This window comes from Pseudopipra pipra, chromosome 5 (genome assembly GCF_036250125.1).
Source record: "Pseudopipra pipra isolate bDixPip1 chromosome 5, bDixPip1.hap1, whole genome shotgun sequence".
NCBI classification, from domain to species: domain Eukaryota; kingdom Metazoa; phylum Chordata; class Aves; order Passeriformes; family Pipridae; genus Pseudopipra; species Pseudopipra pipra.
In genome coordinates, this window is record NC_087553.1 from 12749775 (window position 1) to 12764754 (window position 14980).

Below are 14980 nucleotides of genomic sequence, written 5' to 3' on the forward strand. Positions count from 1 at the left end.
GCCGCTGTTGGCAACCATTTTCTTTAACACATGCATTTTAACAGTGAGAAATAGTTTATACTGGTTTTTATAAACTCACATTTAGTTTGGGATAGTCTTTATTTTGCTGGTCTTTACATGAACCTGCAAATCACTACTGGCTAGGAAAAGCTAGAGGTTCCTAGAGCCACCTATATTTTTTTACAGACAAAGAATTTCCATTATTATTTCTATTTGCTTCTTTAAGTTCAGTCTCACAGTTCTCCAGGAAACCATCAGATTGTTGCTTTGAGACTAAGGAATAGGTTGTTCTAGTGTTGTTGTTTTAGTGTTCTTCTTCCAGTGGAAGTGGTAACATTCCAGAAAAGCTCTGGTGCTCCAGAGAATCTGAAATGTTAATGCTCACAGCTTCACCAGATATGAGCTCCGTGCAGAGCATCACCTCAGGAAAAAGTCTCGTGGCAAATACTTTGAGAAGTCCACCATTCAAACCTCTTAGGCACACTCGAAATCAACATGTCAGATCTAGCAGCTACAAAACTAAAAGAGCTCTGTGAATTACTAAATTATTTGCAACTTAGTCCTTTGTGGCATTTTCTCTGCTCTCCTCTAGCCAGTGGGAGTACAATGGCTAAGTCTCTTCTCTCTAGAATCAGTTGATCTTGAAGAGCCTGAGGATGAGCCAGGTTTCTATTTTTCCCTTTCTCACACCAGCTGATAAAAAGGCCCTTGTAAATCCACTCCAGAACTAAGACAATGCTCGATCTGTTCTGTCTTGAGTTAGCCCATAAACTCAAGTGCTGGAAATATGTGCAGGTCTGGGGTGAAGGCCAGACACAGATGTAAAAACTCTGAGGAAGACTCAGGCAGACTGTTTTTCGTGAAGTTTCCTGATGTTCCTGTCCATCTATGTGTGGAGTCCTCGGGCAGAAACCCCTCAACCCAGAGTTAGAGGGTAACCTGAAAACACAATGGGGGACTGTGTTCCCAGGTACCAGTGAGTTTTGTTGACTCCAGAGTCAACCTCTGGGCTCTGCTCTGTGGAGACATGAGGCAGATATGGCCTGGACCTGGATGCTGGGAAAGTAAGTCATCCTGCTTGATGCTGGCATTCAACCTGTGTGGGAGGTGGCGTATGGCCATAGGAATCCTAACCCCTTTTTCTCTATTTACAGATAGACATATCTCTGAATGTGTCTATCAAAAATTTGTATTTCTGAGTAATCTAGAACTTAGAGGTACTGTTGGGACAGTTTAACCCCAGCTGGCAACTAAGCACTGAATAAGAAGAGTAAAGGAGAAAACCTGTGGGTTGAGATAAAAGTTTAATAAGTAAAGGAGAAGCTGCACAAAAGCAAAGCAAACCAAGGAGTTGATTCACCACTTCCAGTGGGCAGGCAGGTGTTCAGCCATCTCCAGGACAGCAGGGCTAACACCCTTTGGTCATTTGGGGTCAGCTGTCCTGGCTGTGTCCTCTCACAGCTTCTTGTGCACCCCCAGCCCACTTGCTGGTGGGCTGGTGTAAGAGGCAGAAAAGGCCTTGACTCTGTGCTAGCACTGCTCAGCAGTAACCAAAACATCCCTGCAGCACCAACAGTTTTCACCACAAATCCAAAACACAGCCCCATACCAGCTACTATAAAGAAAATTACTTTGATCCCAGCTAAAGCCAGCATGCCTGTCCACTCCACCAGATCTCAGGCTGAGAGAACCACTGAGTCCTGTGATCTACCAGTTCTGTTCTGACTGGAGATTGAAATATGTCAGCAGGCAAATGAAGGACAGTTAACTCCTTTTTCTCCTCTACCAGATGTACATCACTCCCTACAGATTGGTTACCTAACTGACTCAGCAATAGTGTCAGAATCGTGGATTATTTTAGAACAGTAATGTTCCATCTTACAAAACAGTGCACTCTTAAGAAGTTCTTTGGTGATCACACAAAAACCTCTTTTAACTTGGGGGGGGTGTAAGTCTTTGCAGTTCCCACACATTGTAAAACCTTCTCCAGTAAGTGAATGGAGATGTAAACGCTTCCCTATGTTCCCTGTGGAACTGCTTTCTGACATTCTGTTGCCACCTGCTGGGAGAACCGACAGGCATTTCTGAAATCCCCAAGTCTGGTAACTCAATACCTGCATAACACTGCTATGTTGATAAAATACTGGCTTTCAGGCACTATCCCTCAAATAGAGAAAGGTGGTCTGTATTTTCAAAATTAATTATAAATAAAAAAAATTTAAGTACATGTTGGGATACAGTTGCAAAATAATTATTGCCTTTTTGGCAAAAATCGTCATATGCAAAATTTATCTACATAATTAAAAAATTTTAGAATTAGATCTGTACTTGTAGAATTTTCTCCCATAACGTAGCAAGTTCAGAACTATATTTCTAATATAAATATATATCCATTTTATAAAGATGAATACCGGATACTTTATTCTTGGTAGTATTGTTCTTGGCCATCCCAAAATGCAGACTTGTACCCTACCAACATCATCAGTTGATTAGATCTTGTCAGATTCACACACTGAACAATTCCTGTATTTAGTTCAAATATGCCTGTACAATGAGGGCACGTAGTGAAACATTTCTGGAAGTTATTTGAAAACTCTGATACACTTTGTAGTGTATTGATACACTTTATGTATCAATACATTAAACACAGAACTTTTCATATACAGTCACAACACAAACAAGACACTCCACAAAGAGGCAAATCAGTAGTCACTTTATTATGAAAACTAGATATTGCAGTTTCAGTATTAATTGCAAAAAATCCCTGATAGCTTATTTCTGCCTTCTTGCCCTCTGATGATGAATTAAATATAACACAAACATTAAATCAGTAGTACTCAAAAAAAGTGAGGGTTACCAACCTACACTTAAAGTTGAATGTTAAAGTCCTGGTAAAGGAGTGGCTACGACATTTAACAGCATACTAAACATTACATATGGCTTGCTGAAACCACTGGTCCCAACTTCCAAGATTGATGCTAGAAGACTAGAGCAAAAAGTCTTCCTTACCTACACAGCCAGTTTGGTGAGAATTTGGCCTGACTTCAGAGTGAAGTTTGCTATTTTGTCAACTGGCTTACAAAGGACTTAAGGTGAGGCCTTGCAAAGCAGGAGGCCAGTAGACACATCCTGGTCATTTCTTCAAAGAGCTCAACTCCAGACAGAGCTTCTGTGTTTTACTCTACCTGGTTTCCCATCAGTTGTTGCTTGCAGAACTGTAACTACACTTAGAGGTGGCTTACAGGAACCATTTAGCAATATCAAAGGCAGTTCTTCCCTATGTGTGCAGAGTGTATAACAAATAATTTCTTTATATGGTGAAGCACTCTATCCTGGTGTAGAGTCCTGGCAGAGACAAAAACTCTGGGGTGGGATATGGGATTGGTTTTGGTTTTACTCTTGAGACAACCTGGCAAGGTCATTACTGCATTCCTGAATGACCTGGCCCAGTTTGTCTGACAGTAACGCTGGAGCGTTTCACTTACTGGGAAAATACGAGATTAAACAGACAACTGTTTTTAGCAGTGAAGATGGAACTGTTTTCAAAGTGTAGTTCCTGGCAGACAGCAAAGCAACAGGTCACACACAGTTTGAAGGTGCCAAGAGGCCACCCCTGTGAAATAAAAAAGGAACAGCCACCACCTCAAAGTATGGTTATTGCTAGAGACAAAGGGCACTACTGTGGTAAGATACCACACTGGAATCTACATTGGCTGAAAGCAATATTTTATTAGGTCAGTGCTCTCTCCTTGGAATTTACCTTTTGTCAATCCATGATGGATGGATGGACGGATGGACGGATGGAGGAGAAAACAGTTCTACCCCAAACCTCCAATGTCTGCCCCAAGTGGTCAGAAATGGAGTTGGTCTGGTGACAGATCTGCAGGTAGACTGATTTTCTTGCCACTGATCTAGGGAAGATCTTGGGATCTCAGAGAAGTACCTCTTTCTATAAAAATAAAACTTTTATTCTGAATGACAGAGCACTGTTAAATGGCTCCCACCTAACTTTGGATACTGGGGGGGCAATTCTAGACATACAGAGATTTTCTGAAGTCTACATAAACAAAGCAAGAGGTAGGGAAAGAGTAAAACAATGCAACAACTTCAGCTGTTCAACTAGACAATAACACAGAATATAGTTTAAAAAAATAAATCTATTTCCTTACCACCACCACGTGCTTCTAAGAATGACTATGCATCAGGCAAGCACAAAGTGCTGTAATTTGCATTTAAGAAGAGTAGATACCAGCACATGCTAACAGTCTTTGTGTCCCACTACCATGGCTTTCTGGCTTAAATATGACTAAAATCCAGTGTGCCTATGTAAAGAGGCATCAGTCACAAGAGAAAACATGGCCTTCAAAATGCAATAGGCTTGACTTTCTCCAGTGTTTTTCTTTCACATGCTTGTCCTAAATCCCATGTTGCAGGAACTGGGCTTTTCAAATGTCTTCAGGCAAAACAGAATATTCCCCTAATCACTGGTACTCCATTGCCTTTTACAGTCATACCTCCAGGAAGATTATTTCACTTGTTCAGAGAACTGCTCAGCATTCACAAGGATAAAACCTTCTTCCATAGTTCATAACTGGCTACACAAACCTCACTTAAGGGCTACATCCAAAACAAAGGGTTTGAAAAGGAGGATTCTTATTCAGTTGTAGATAATGGAAGGAGTGGCTTTACCCTGGGTTGGACGGGGCCAAGAATGCCAGGAATACTTGTGGTTTCAAATTCCCTGTCTGAAGAAATTAAGGTATCACCACCCAGGAGTCCACAGTTGGTCATCTCAGATTTCAACAGTTCTCGAAGAGCCTGGTAACATCCTCAAGACAAGCTGACACTTCTAGTGATGGAAGACACTTAGTCTCGAATTGGAGGCCTATGGATTGGAGAAAGTACAGCTGCCCAAGCCTGTCGGAAGAGCTGGACCAGTTTATAAATGAATGGCAGTGATGTGGGAGAAGCTGCAAAGCAGAACAAAAAGCAAAAGAGCCTTTCATTACAGAAGGTAAAAACAAAGATACACTAAACAAATTAAGAACATATTAAGAAAAAACTAATCCCAACTAGAATTAATCAAAACCTAGTTCTCTTACTTCCTTCTGTTCAGGCTGAGTCTAGAATAGTTCTGCTTGCCTCTCACAGTCTATACCTTGTCTGATCAAAAGAGTTGAGGATGGAATAACTGTTTTCAGAAAACTGGTGTTTGTAGAGCTTCATCTTTCTACACGGACTGCAACTGGAAACATTAGAAACAAGCCTGACACTAAGTTCCTTGTCACCCAGTTTTTGTGTCTCCCTAAGATGAGACGTTTACACAGACCAAATCTATTAAAAGCAACTCATTTCTTCTCCATAATCATAGTGGAATTTTTAAAATTGGATATCTTAATCCTGTACCTGGGTCTAACCTCACCACCACCAGGTACAGCAGAAAAGTAGCCAAGAGCATCTTCTTGTAAGGAAGTAAATAGAAGTGGCTTGACATGGACCTCAGTGCTCTACGTAGCAATGTTAACATGGTCAAGAGCTTTTGGGACAGAGCTCCTGTAAAACAAGAACAGAAAGGCTGTTAGGGCAAAGTAAAGTTTAAATAGTAATCACATAGATACAGATAATAAGAAACTAAGATACTAGAAGTCTGATTGCATGAGCGCTGGGTTGGGTTGTTTGTTTTTTTTTAATAATAGGGCACAGAGAGACAGTACCATTTTGTAATACAATTCATTATAACTTTTTTTTTTAAGCATCTACTTTAGTATGATATGATCTTGTACCACAGCAGTGCCAGCCTCTCTCCTGGAAGATAACGCCAAGTGATTTATAGTTGTGGAGAAGAAGCAGTACTTTAAATGCTACACATACATTGTTCCATGGACTCAACTGCAAATGGAAATGAAGCAAACAGCACACAGAGCCAACAAAATGTACCCTTAAAGGACTGCTAGGTAGTTTTAGCTTTCCTTTTTACCTTAAAAAAACCCTCCACATTTATTCTGAAGTGCTTTTGTACCTGGACAATACTTCTCATCTCCTGATGTTAGCAGAGACTAAATACACTTTGCAATTGCCAGCAAAGGGACAGTCTTTTATTTCCTACTGTGATACACAACGGGACTTCCTCACAGCTGGTGTGTCATGCCAATGTTCTTAATACATAGTCAATGCTCGCTACCCTTTGCTACCAAGGGACCAATTTGAAATAAAACTATAAAGAAGAAGCACAAAGAGAGGCAAAGCCTACCCAAAACACTTTCTGTGGCTGCGTCGTGCTGCTCTTCAGCCACCGAGCGCATCTCTTCCTGCTGAGTCCAGTGACACCGGCTCTCGCCAATGGTGCCAAGGAATGCCAGCTGCTGCTCGCTGTCCAGCACCTCACAACCACGGACAAGCTCTTCTGCGCCCTCAAACCGGCCGAGCGGCAGCAGCACTTGCAGCAGATAGAGCTCCAGCAGGGAACTGTACTCAGAGAGGCTCTTGTTGGTTTGGTCTCTCAGCCAGCTGCTGCCAACCTCCAGCATCACCTGGGGCTCTCCCACTTTGCTGTACAACAGGATACTGGAATACAGGGAAAAATATTTGGAAGTACTAACTCTTCGTAAAAGCTGAGATGGCTGACAGTTACTGCCCACAAGCAGTTATCATGAGGATACGAATCAGGGTCTACACCTGAAGCACAGAGAGATTTCTGCAACACACAACAGTGACAACACAGCCACTGATGTTACTCTCTCAGCATCGCCCCTTTTGTACCACCATGAAGCAACCTTGCAGGCATGCTCCAGCACTCACAGGTCAAGAACAGGCCTGTCCCAGATCTCACCTTCATCCTCGCTTACACCACGCAAAGTGGGGATATCACGTAATACTCAAGCCTGGCCTGCTGTTAAACCTAAAGCAAGCCCTGTGTATATCTGACAGCAACAGACAGAAACTCACCACAGCTCCAGAACTTTTGGAGGCAGATGTTCAGGGACATGGTAATACTGTAGGACCCAAGACAGAACTTCCCTCCACCGGTTCATCTCAGCCAGTGCCTGAATCCCCACAACACAAAGGGAGCATTTCACTTCTGCAGAGCTGGTAATGAAGAGACACTTAAATAAGTGCTTCTTACAACACATTGCCCCTTGCATCCCTTCCAGTGAGCTGCAGCCCAGCCCAGGGACTCCACAGTTCTCTGGCAGCTGCTCTCCCACCTTTTCTAGTCCTTGCCCCCCATAAAAAGGAAAATTCGACCTCGAGAAGATGCACTGAGCCTGTATCTCTGGGAGAACAGAGGGGAGGCTCCTGGGCACACCTCGCTTCCCTCAAACACGCACAAATCCATTCCCATGAAGCATATTAATACTGACAGGCCATTATCAAATAGCAGTCAAAGCCAGGCCGGGTTTTACATGGATAGTAACTTGCTTTCTTAGCGACAAGCCCATCCTCCCTTAATTTGGATAATTAAGAAAAAAAGCTGTGCAGAGCCACAGCAAGGACCATCGGTGCTACTGCCATTCATACATATAACATTTATATCCGAATCTAAGAGGCTCCCAATGCCCGGGGGGGGGGGGAGGGGGGGAAGTTAAACTTTATTTTTAGAAGTTATTATTTTTTATTTAAAAAAATTAAACCCCAAAAGCCCACTATTAGGAAAAAAAGAAATGAAACCCCCAAGGAGGGCAGGCACGGCCAGCCAGGCCGCTTCCCAGCGCCACCCCGTCCCCTCCGCACGCCCGGCACCCGCAGTCGCACCTCTCGGGGCCGTGCCCGGGCCCGGGGCCGGCTCCCAGGCTCTCGCAGCCCGCCTCACACCTCTCCACGGCGGCGGCGAAGTCCCGGTGCAGCACCAGCAGATCCGCCGCCTCCTCCAGCAGCGCGGCCGCCTGTGCCTGTGCCGGCGCGGGGCTCCAGGCGGGCGGCTCGCCCCGCATGGCGGGAGGGCTGCGGGCACGGCCCTCCCCGCACCCGCACGGCTCCGGCTCCGGCTCCAGCTCCGGCTCCAGCGCCGCCGCCGCCCCCGCCGGGGCCCGGCTCCGCTCCGCTCGGGCTGCCACCGGAACAACGAGAGGGAGCCCCGGCCCCGCCGCCTCCCTCCGGCAGCGGAAGGGCCGCCCCGCCGGGCATCTTCTCCCGGCCCCGCGGGCCGGCGGGACGTGTAGTCACTGCGGCCGGGACCGGCGGCTGCGGGGAGGGCAACGAGGATGTATATACACACACATATATATGTATAAATCTCTAAAGGTGGGGTACCAGGAAGATGGAGCCAGGCTCTGCTCGGTGGTGCCAAGCAATAGGACACGAGGCGACGGGCAGAACCTGATGCACAGGAAGTTCCACCTTAACAGCAGGAAGAACTTCTTTACTGAGCGGGTGACCGAACAGGTTGCCCTGTTGGGGTTGTGGAGTCTCCTCAATGGAGATGCTTGAGAACCATCTGGACACAATCCTGTGCCCTGTGCTGCGGGATGACCCTGCTTGAGCAGGGAGGTGGGACCAGATGACCTGCTGTGGTGCCTTCCAGCCCGATCCATTCCGTGATTCTGTCACTCCGCGGGGATCAGCGGTGGAAAGCGGGGTCTCGGGGAGCGCTCCGAGGGGCTCCGGCCGCAGCTGGAGCGCGGCTGTGCCGGGGCCGGGGTCGGTGCCCGTCCCTGCCGAAAAAACGCCTCTCCTCCAGTTCCTCCCTCGTGTGGCTGCCGAGGGAAAAGGCCGAGCCGGCGGGTCCCGCCGCCGCTGTTCTCCCCGCGGCCGCCGGGCGTCAGCCCAGCCCCGAGTGTGTCCCAGCCGAGCTGGCTGCGGCTTTCCTCCTCCTGGCCAGGCACCGGGAGAAGGAGTTTGGCGCGGTGCTAAAGGGAAAGCGCTCCCCACAGCTCCAGCAGCACCGCCGGGGCGGGTGATGGATGCCCTCCGCTCCTGGTCGCCTCTTCCTCCGGGGACTTCTCGGGCATCTCGCGTCCGCAGTTTTAAGCACATTACGCTGTTAATGGAGTTCGGGCAAAATAAGTGTCTCCATCAGAGCCCGGCAGGCAGCGATTCACATTCTTCTTCACTTGTTATTTAAAAACAACAGGGTGTCTTGGTAACAATGTAATTATGGCAGTCAGCTCAAAACGCTCTTCAAAAATTAATCTCTGCAGGAGAGGCAGGATTGATTTATCTTGTAATCCTGTCCCTCTACTATCATTATTTAATTAAAAAAAATCAAACAAGATAACGCAAAACATATTAAAGAGTGAAACACATCCTTGAAAGGGGAGTTTCTATGCCATTTCAGTGTTGGCAGCAGGGAAGAAAGTGTGGAGAATATTATTAAAAACTTGATCTCAACTCTTTTTCTAAGTAGCTATTTCTGTGAGGCAGGGCCATGTACCTGCCCCTCACGGCAGCAGCAGGAGCACTTTGCAGGAGCAGCTTTTACACAGTGGTGGATCCAAAGGGTTTGCACACTGCCATTAACTGTGGAAGAGGTTCCTGAAGGATTCGGGCTGGTTAAGGTGAAACCACAGCACAGAAACTGCGAAAGTAAGGGCCCAGCAGCTAAGCAAAGGCAGAGGTAAAGGCGTTCCAAGACTTCTGTTTCTATTGCTTGGCGTTTGCAGTTTGGAAAACAACATTCCTTTTTGGGAACTACAAGTCCCAAAGTGCACTGTGGGAAGAACGTGCCTCGTACCAGCTAGTGCCCAGTACAAATTCCCAAATATGGATAAGGAATCAATTTTGAAAAAGACTCACACTGGCTGGATGCTCCTCACTGAGACTCAGAAAAGGAGTGAGACAGCACAAAACCAAGGTAAGTTTGAGATATGCAAAGCTACCGTTCAAGAGTTTCTTTCATGGGGAGCAGCCAAGACTGTTCTGTCCCTTAGAAGGGCAGCACTGCATTGCTCTGGTGATGTTGGATTTAGGTGCTGTAGTCATGGAGGCGACTTTTGGAACGGGACTGTTGTTTCAGGTGGGAGAGTGAGCAGCAAGAGCAGCTGTGCTGCCGAGTGAGTCAGATCCTGTTTCCCTGCAGATGCTCCTTTATTAATAAAGACCTATGGAAAGATAGCGAGTTGCAACACTGATGCAGTTATTTTAGAGGCCAGGAAGGGTCAGGGAGAGGTAGGAGTTGCTCTGAAGAGCAGCTCTGTATGAGTTGCAGTGTGTGGTTGTTTAAGAAGCCTAGGTGGACAAGCAGCCCTATAATAACAATAATTATAGGTTAAATTAATTTCTCTGCAAAGTATGGTAGAATGTTTTTGTACTTCACCCCTTTTCCTAGAGGGGACAGTGTGGCTCCTTGAAGGCCAAAGCTCTTGCAGCTCTCTGACCTGCAAATGTCAGTACCTCAGTAACAGGATTGTTTAACTTCAGGCCAGGAACAATTACCTATTTTACTAGCAATTTGTTAACAAGCAAAATGAAATCATTCTGAAATATAATCATCTCAGTGGAGATGAGAGATGCTTGAGCTCCATTCTCAGGCACACGTGAAGCCTTGGTCTGGTCACAGGCAGTGTCAGCTCCTGCCTCTTTCTCTCCCTGGCAGTCAGACTTCTTCCTTGTGCAGCTCGGATGCAGTGTGTGGACACTCTTCTGCTGGGTGACGTCAAGAGCAGCTGGTCAGCCTGATCCATCGTCCCAGCACCCTCCTCCTACTATGTAGGGTCATGGAGCAGCAGAGTTGGCACAGCAGAGTGCTGCAGATGTAGGAGGTGCAGTCCAGCCCTGGAGAGGAGCCTGAGACTGTTTGGGCTGGTGAACCAAACTGTCACATGGATACTCATCACCAAATAAGAATGATGCTGTTTTTCCATCTTTCCTTAAATGCGAGCAGCTTAAACTGTTTTTAAAGCTGAAAGAGTCCCTCTTGTACTTGAATCGGCCTGCACAGCAGGGCAATCTATACTACCACAGGAAAACTGGAGGAAAGCAGCATGTGTGCCTGTGCTCCTGGATAACAATTTCTAGTAACCAGAAAAGCTAAAGTCAAGCAAACTTGCTGTCAGTGACAGGAGGTATGAGGGAGTATCACAGTGGATTTTGTGTCCTGGGTGGGATGTCGATGCCCCAGCTCATCATCTTTTATCTGAAATCCAGGAGGATTTTTTCCTGCGGCCATCCTGATTTTGTATAGAAAAAGAAAAGTGAGTTTCAGAGGGGCCTTGTTTGTGTCTGCATCATCTGTGGATTTACTGGTTCCCCTCCTCCCTCTCCTGCCAGGCAGTTCGAGAAGAGTTTAGAGTTACAAGCACCTGTAACAAGGCCTCCTGAGGTAAATCGCCTCAACTATTAATCCAGATCTGACTGGCACACGGTCACAGGGCCAGAGGGCTGGCAATCAGTCTTTTTCTGTGGTCTCTTCTGTGTCAGTAGGCTGTTAATAGGAGATTAGCTGCATTAGGGAGACTTTGAGCTAGAAATGGTGAGGCCCTAAGATTTGATTTGAAGAGAAAAAACCCTCCTACACCCATATAAAAACAAACAGAAGAGCTGGAAATTTTAAAAGGCATTATAAACACAACGTAGGAAAGGATATTTTCTAGGAAAGATGTGGAGCTCTGTAGTACACTGTAGCTTTTTAGCAACACTTTAATAAAGCAGTGAGGTCCCTGGAAACCTCAGGTCCCAGCATGCAGCACTGTGTCCTTACCACCACGTGCTTTTGTTTGGGTCTGGCGAGACCATGACGTGCTGGAATCTGCAATTTGTTTGTAATTTCCATCAGCAGTAAATCCCTATTAAATATTAAGCTAGCTGGCTGCAGATCCCTTCAATTAGCCCAGATTCAGGACTTCCCTAGCTCCTGGCAGGCGGTCCTCCGAGCCCTGGGTTGGGTGAAGGTGAAGGCTTTGAGGCTATGCCTTGAACAGATGGTGATGCTCCGCTTCCTTATCTTACCGAGCACGGTGGCACAGCATCAAACCTATTTTTTTTTGTTTCAAAAATAGAACTAGTAAGAGGCAAATCACCTGATTTTGAGCCCACCTGCTGATGTTCCTGGTTGCTGTCTTTAAAAGCAGCAGTCTCTTATTTTGGCCATATGCAAACCCATATAAACAACAGGTGACGACAGTACCAGGCAGAAAAGACAACTACAGGGGTAGTCACAGCCACAGTCCAACTGGGGAGGGATCACATACCATAAAAGTATGAGCAAATCTGTTTTAACCTTCATCACAAATACTGTATAGGGTGTAAATACTGGAAACTGGGAAACCGGAATCACAGAGTTGTATCCGTGACTTGTAGAAACTTGAGTTTTACTCAGATAATGACAAAATCTTTCTGAAACAAAGGGCAATTTTAAGTTGATTAAGTCTCTTTCTTTGCTCCATAATCAAATAAAATACCAGCCTTGGCAAGGCAGCTGTCAAAGAATAGCAGCAGTTACTTTTGATTTCATTGTTACTGTTATAATAGTCATAATTAGTGCTGGGTGGGGCATTTCATAGCTGTAAGGTGACCAATTTGGTTAAAGGCCTAAGGCATCTTCTTTTCTGCAGCTAGCTATTATCTGTGAGAAAATACTAAAGCCTGTCATCACTGGAGGTCAGTTACACCCTGTTTGCCTAGCACAGCATCTCTTTGCTCACTGCTTTAGAGTCACAACCCTTCTAACAGTTAATACCTCCTCTCAGGGCCAACTTGCCAAATTCAACTGTCACCTATTAGTCTCCAGCTTTCCTCTTTTTAAAAAGCAAACCTTGTGCTCTCACAGTCAGGAGAAGGGCTTGATAGTGTGAATCCTGGAAGTGTTTGTACCACAGGGCAAACGAGGCAATTGGAGAAAACGTTTTTTCTTGTTTTGCACTTCCTAACATCTCAGTACTTCTTTTCCCAGTGTCTGTCAATCATCTGTCCCCCATTTTGAATGCACATTTACTGTGGTCTGTGTTAATTATCTCTGCAAACAGGGGATGCTTCTTCTGTCTTCCGCATCTTGAATTGGAAGTCGCAGGATGTCTTGCAGAAGTTAACAAACTCCTTTGCATCTCAGGCTGCTGGTCCTAGCTTTTATCTGGCCAGGTCTTGTGAGGCTCACAGAAGTTGTGATGAGAGGTAGTTTTAGGAAAGCCAGCAGTGCTGCAGAGTTGTGTGGTAGCACTTGAGCCTCCGTAGATCCACTGGGGTGGGGTTGTTTGCTGATGCAACCTCTGTGTCTTATGTTTCATGGTGAGCATCCCCCACGTGCCCCTGTGGCAGGTGGAGTGTGGGGGGGCAGGACTCCCCCACTTGTTGTTTTGCTCGTGAACTTGATACAGTAATTAACAGGCTATTGTGCTTTTTATAACTATTATTAATTTGCACATGAACTTTTTCATGTAGTCAACGAATGTGCAGCACCTTTCTTTTGGGAGAATTTCTCCTCTCCTTTTGAAGATCTGTGTGCTATTTTAGGGTCTTACTGGTTTGAGATATATCCTTACAGTATGTGTAAGATTAATGTGTCAAGCAGTGTATCGGCCCTCATTTCCCTGATGAGCTGATGTTCTTTTTCCCTCTGTACCTCCCATACTTGCTTCTCCTTCTCATCTTTCTTGGCAATACCAGATGCAGACAAAGGTAGGATTAGGTATCTAATTAGTTTATATAGCCTTAGACATACGTGTTTACTTCTTGGCACTGGGGGAAGGGCAGCCCGGGAGGAATCTAACCCTTGTCTCTCAGTGAGGTTTTCAGCTTTGAGAGCAGCCTGAGCCTGGGCAGACTCAACAGCCAGGCCAAAATTTTCTAGACACATTTTTGTTCCAGATGCCTGCTCATGGAGGAAGTTGAAAACCCAGTCTGTATTACCAAATGTGAAGTAATTTCTCGTGTAGATTTAGATCCAGAAAATTTATTTCCAAAAAATGACTCAGTGTAGACAGCCTGAAAGAACTTGCTTGCAACGTCACAAAAAAGCTAATAAACTGTAATGAATATATTTTGGAACTCTACCATAGATGACCAAGTTGTATTTAAAATATTTTTCGTTTATGGGAGTGAACTTTAGGCTGTAACTCTCCTGTCTCCCACCGCCATCATCCTTCAGTAGAGGTAGCCAGGGGAATTCAGCACTGCATTCCCACAGTAACTTACTCTCACCCTGGATCAACACTGGCTCCTCTGGAGAGCAGTAACACCGTGGCTGGTGTTTGTTGGTGCTTGGCAGTCCCTGCACTGCGAAGGGAGCGGCTGCTTTTAAACCACCACTGAGAAGGGTTTGCACAGAGGTGGCTCCCTGGCTTTGCCCCGCAATGTTCATGAGATCTTTCCCAGCATTTCCAGTATGAATGACCTGACAGTGGGGATGAGGGTGTTGGGGACCAGAGACAGCAGGGGACAAGTCATAGGCCAAGGGTGAGTGAGCCCAGGACAAGCAGTGCCCTCCCTGGCTGGGGCGCTGTCGCACCCAGGGGACCCGAGCAGGGTGGGCAGTGCCAGGTGCTGCTAACAGGTTTCATCAGCCGTGCCAGGCAAGGTGAGGTGAGGAATTAAGTTCAGGGTCCATGCCCGCAGTCGAGTCAGGAGCAGCAGGTCACAGGATTCAAACATCCACCCTGGAGATGGAGACAAGGATGCAGGTTTGCACAGCTGTGATGTAGCTCAGGCCTGGGTGCTCAGGATGGGACTTAAATGGAGCCTCCCCCCTCCGGGATCACTGGGCAGGAGGTGCAGGATGAGTGTTCCCAGTGAGGCTGGTCAGGGTATTTAAGGTCTAAGGCCACTGGTGAGGGGAGCCTGAAAAGGACTTCTTAAGCTGCTCCAGGTGTTTCTAAGATGATTAAGAACTATATAATGTAGTCATTATACTAATTAATAGACTTGCACAAGTGTCTTGATTTAGCTGAAAATTAAGTTTCCTGGATATGGACATTTCAAGAATTAAAATTATCCCAAGTGATCTTGGATGTAAGAGATTTTTTTCTATAGATATATTTTTTTATCTCTGAACATCAGCTTCTCTTTTCATAAAACGGAGAAGATAATTGTCATTATCTTTACTACCTGACAC

At 45.9% G+C, this 14980-nt stretch overlaps 2 protein-coding genes across 2 annotated transcripts in view; one reads left to right on the plus strand and one right to left on the minus strand.

The window, feature by feature from the left end:
• Window positions 1–2692: 2692 nt before the first annotated feature.
• On the minus strand, window positions 2693–8076 carry PEX26 (peroxisomal biogenesis factor 26). Its single transcript, XM_064654483.1, has 5 exons — window positions 7753–8076; window positions 6946–7086; window positions 6251–6564; window positions 5407–5553; window positions 2693–4970 (listed from the first exon to the last, which is right to left on the minus strand). Exons 1-5 carry the CDS (start codon window positions 7929–7931, stop codon window positions 4867–4869), a joined length of 885 nt encoding a protein of 294 aa, XP_064510553.1. The 5' UTR covers window positions 7932–8076; the 3' UTR covers window positions 2693–4866.
• A 1621-nt stretch (window positions 8077–9697) lies between these two features.
• MICAL3 (microtubule associated monooxygenase, calponin and LIM domain containing 3) overlaps window positions 9698–14980 on the plus strand; it is a 182361-nt gene continuing 177078 nt past the window's right edge. Inside the window, exon 1 of the mRNA XM_064654486.1 lies at window positions 9698–9790. The gene's annotated coding sequence lies outside the window, so the exon portion shown is untranslated. The remainder of the gene's footprint in view (window positions 9791–14980) is intronic.

Bases quoted from the DNA above. Each gene is read 5' to 3' on its own strand.
- PEX26 (XM_064654483.1), bottom strand. From the start codon at position 7,931: ATGCGGGGCGAGCCGCCCGCCTGGAGCCCCGCGCCGGCACAGGCACAG. The intron at 6,565-6,945 runs GTGAGTTTCTGT...CCTGTATTCCAG, and splicing joins CCAAAAGTTCTGGAGCTGTG to TATCCTGTTGTACAGCAAAG. The intron at 4,971-5,406 runs GTACAGGATTAA...TCTGCTTTGCAG, and splicing joins GGTGGTGAGGTTAGACCCAG to CTTCTCCCACATCACTGCCA.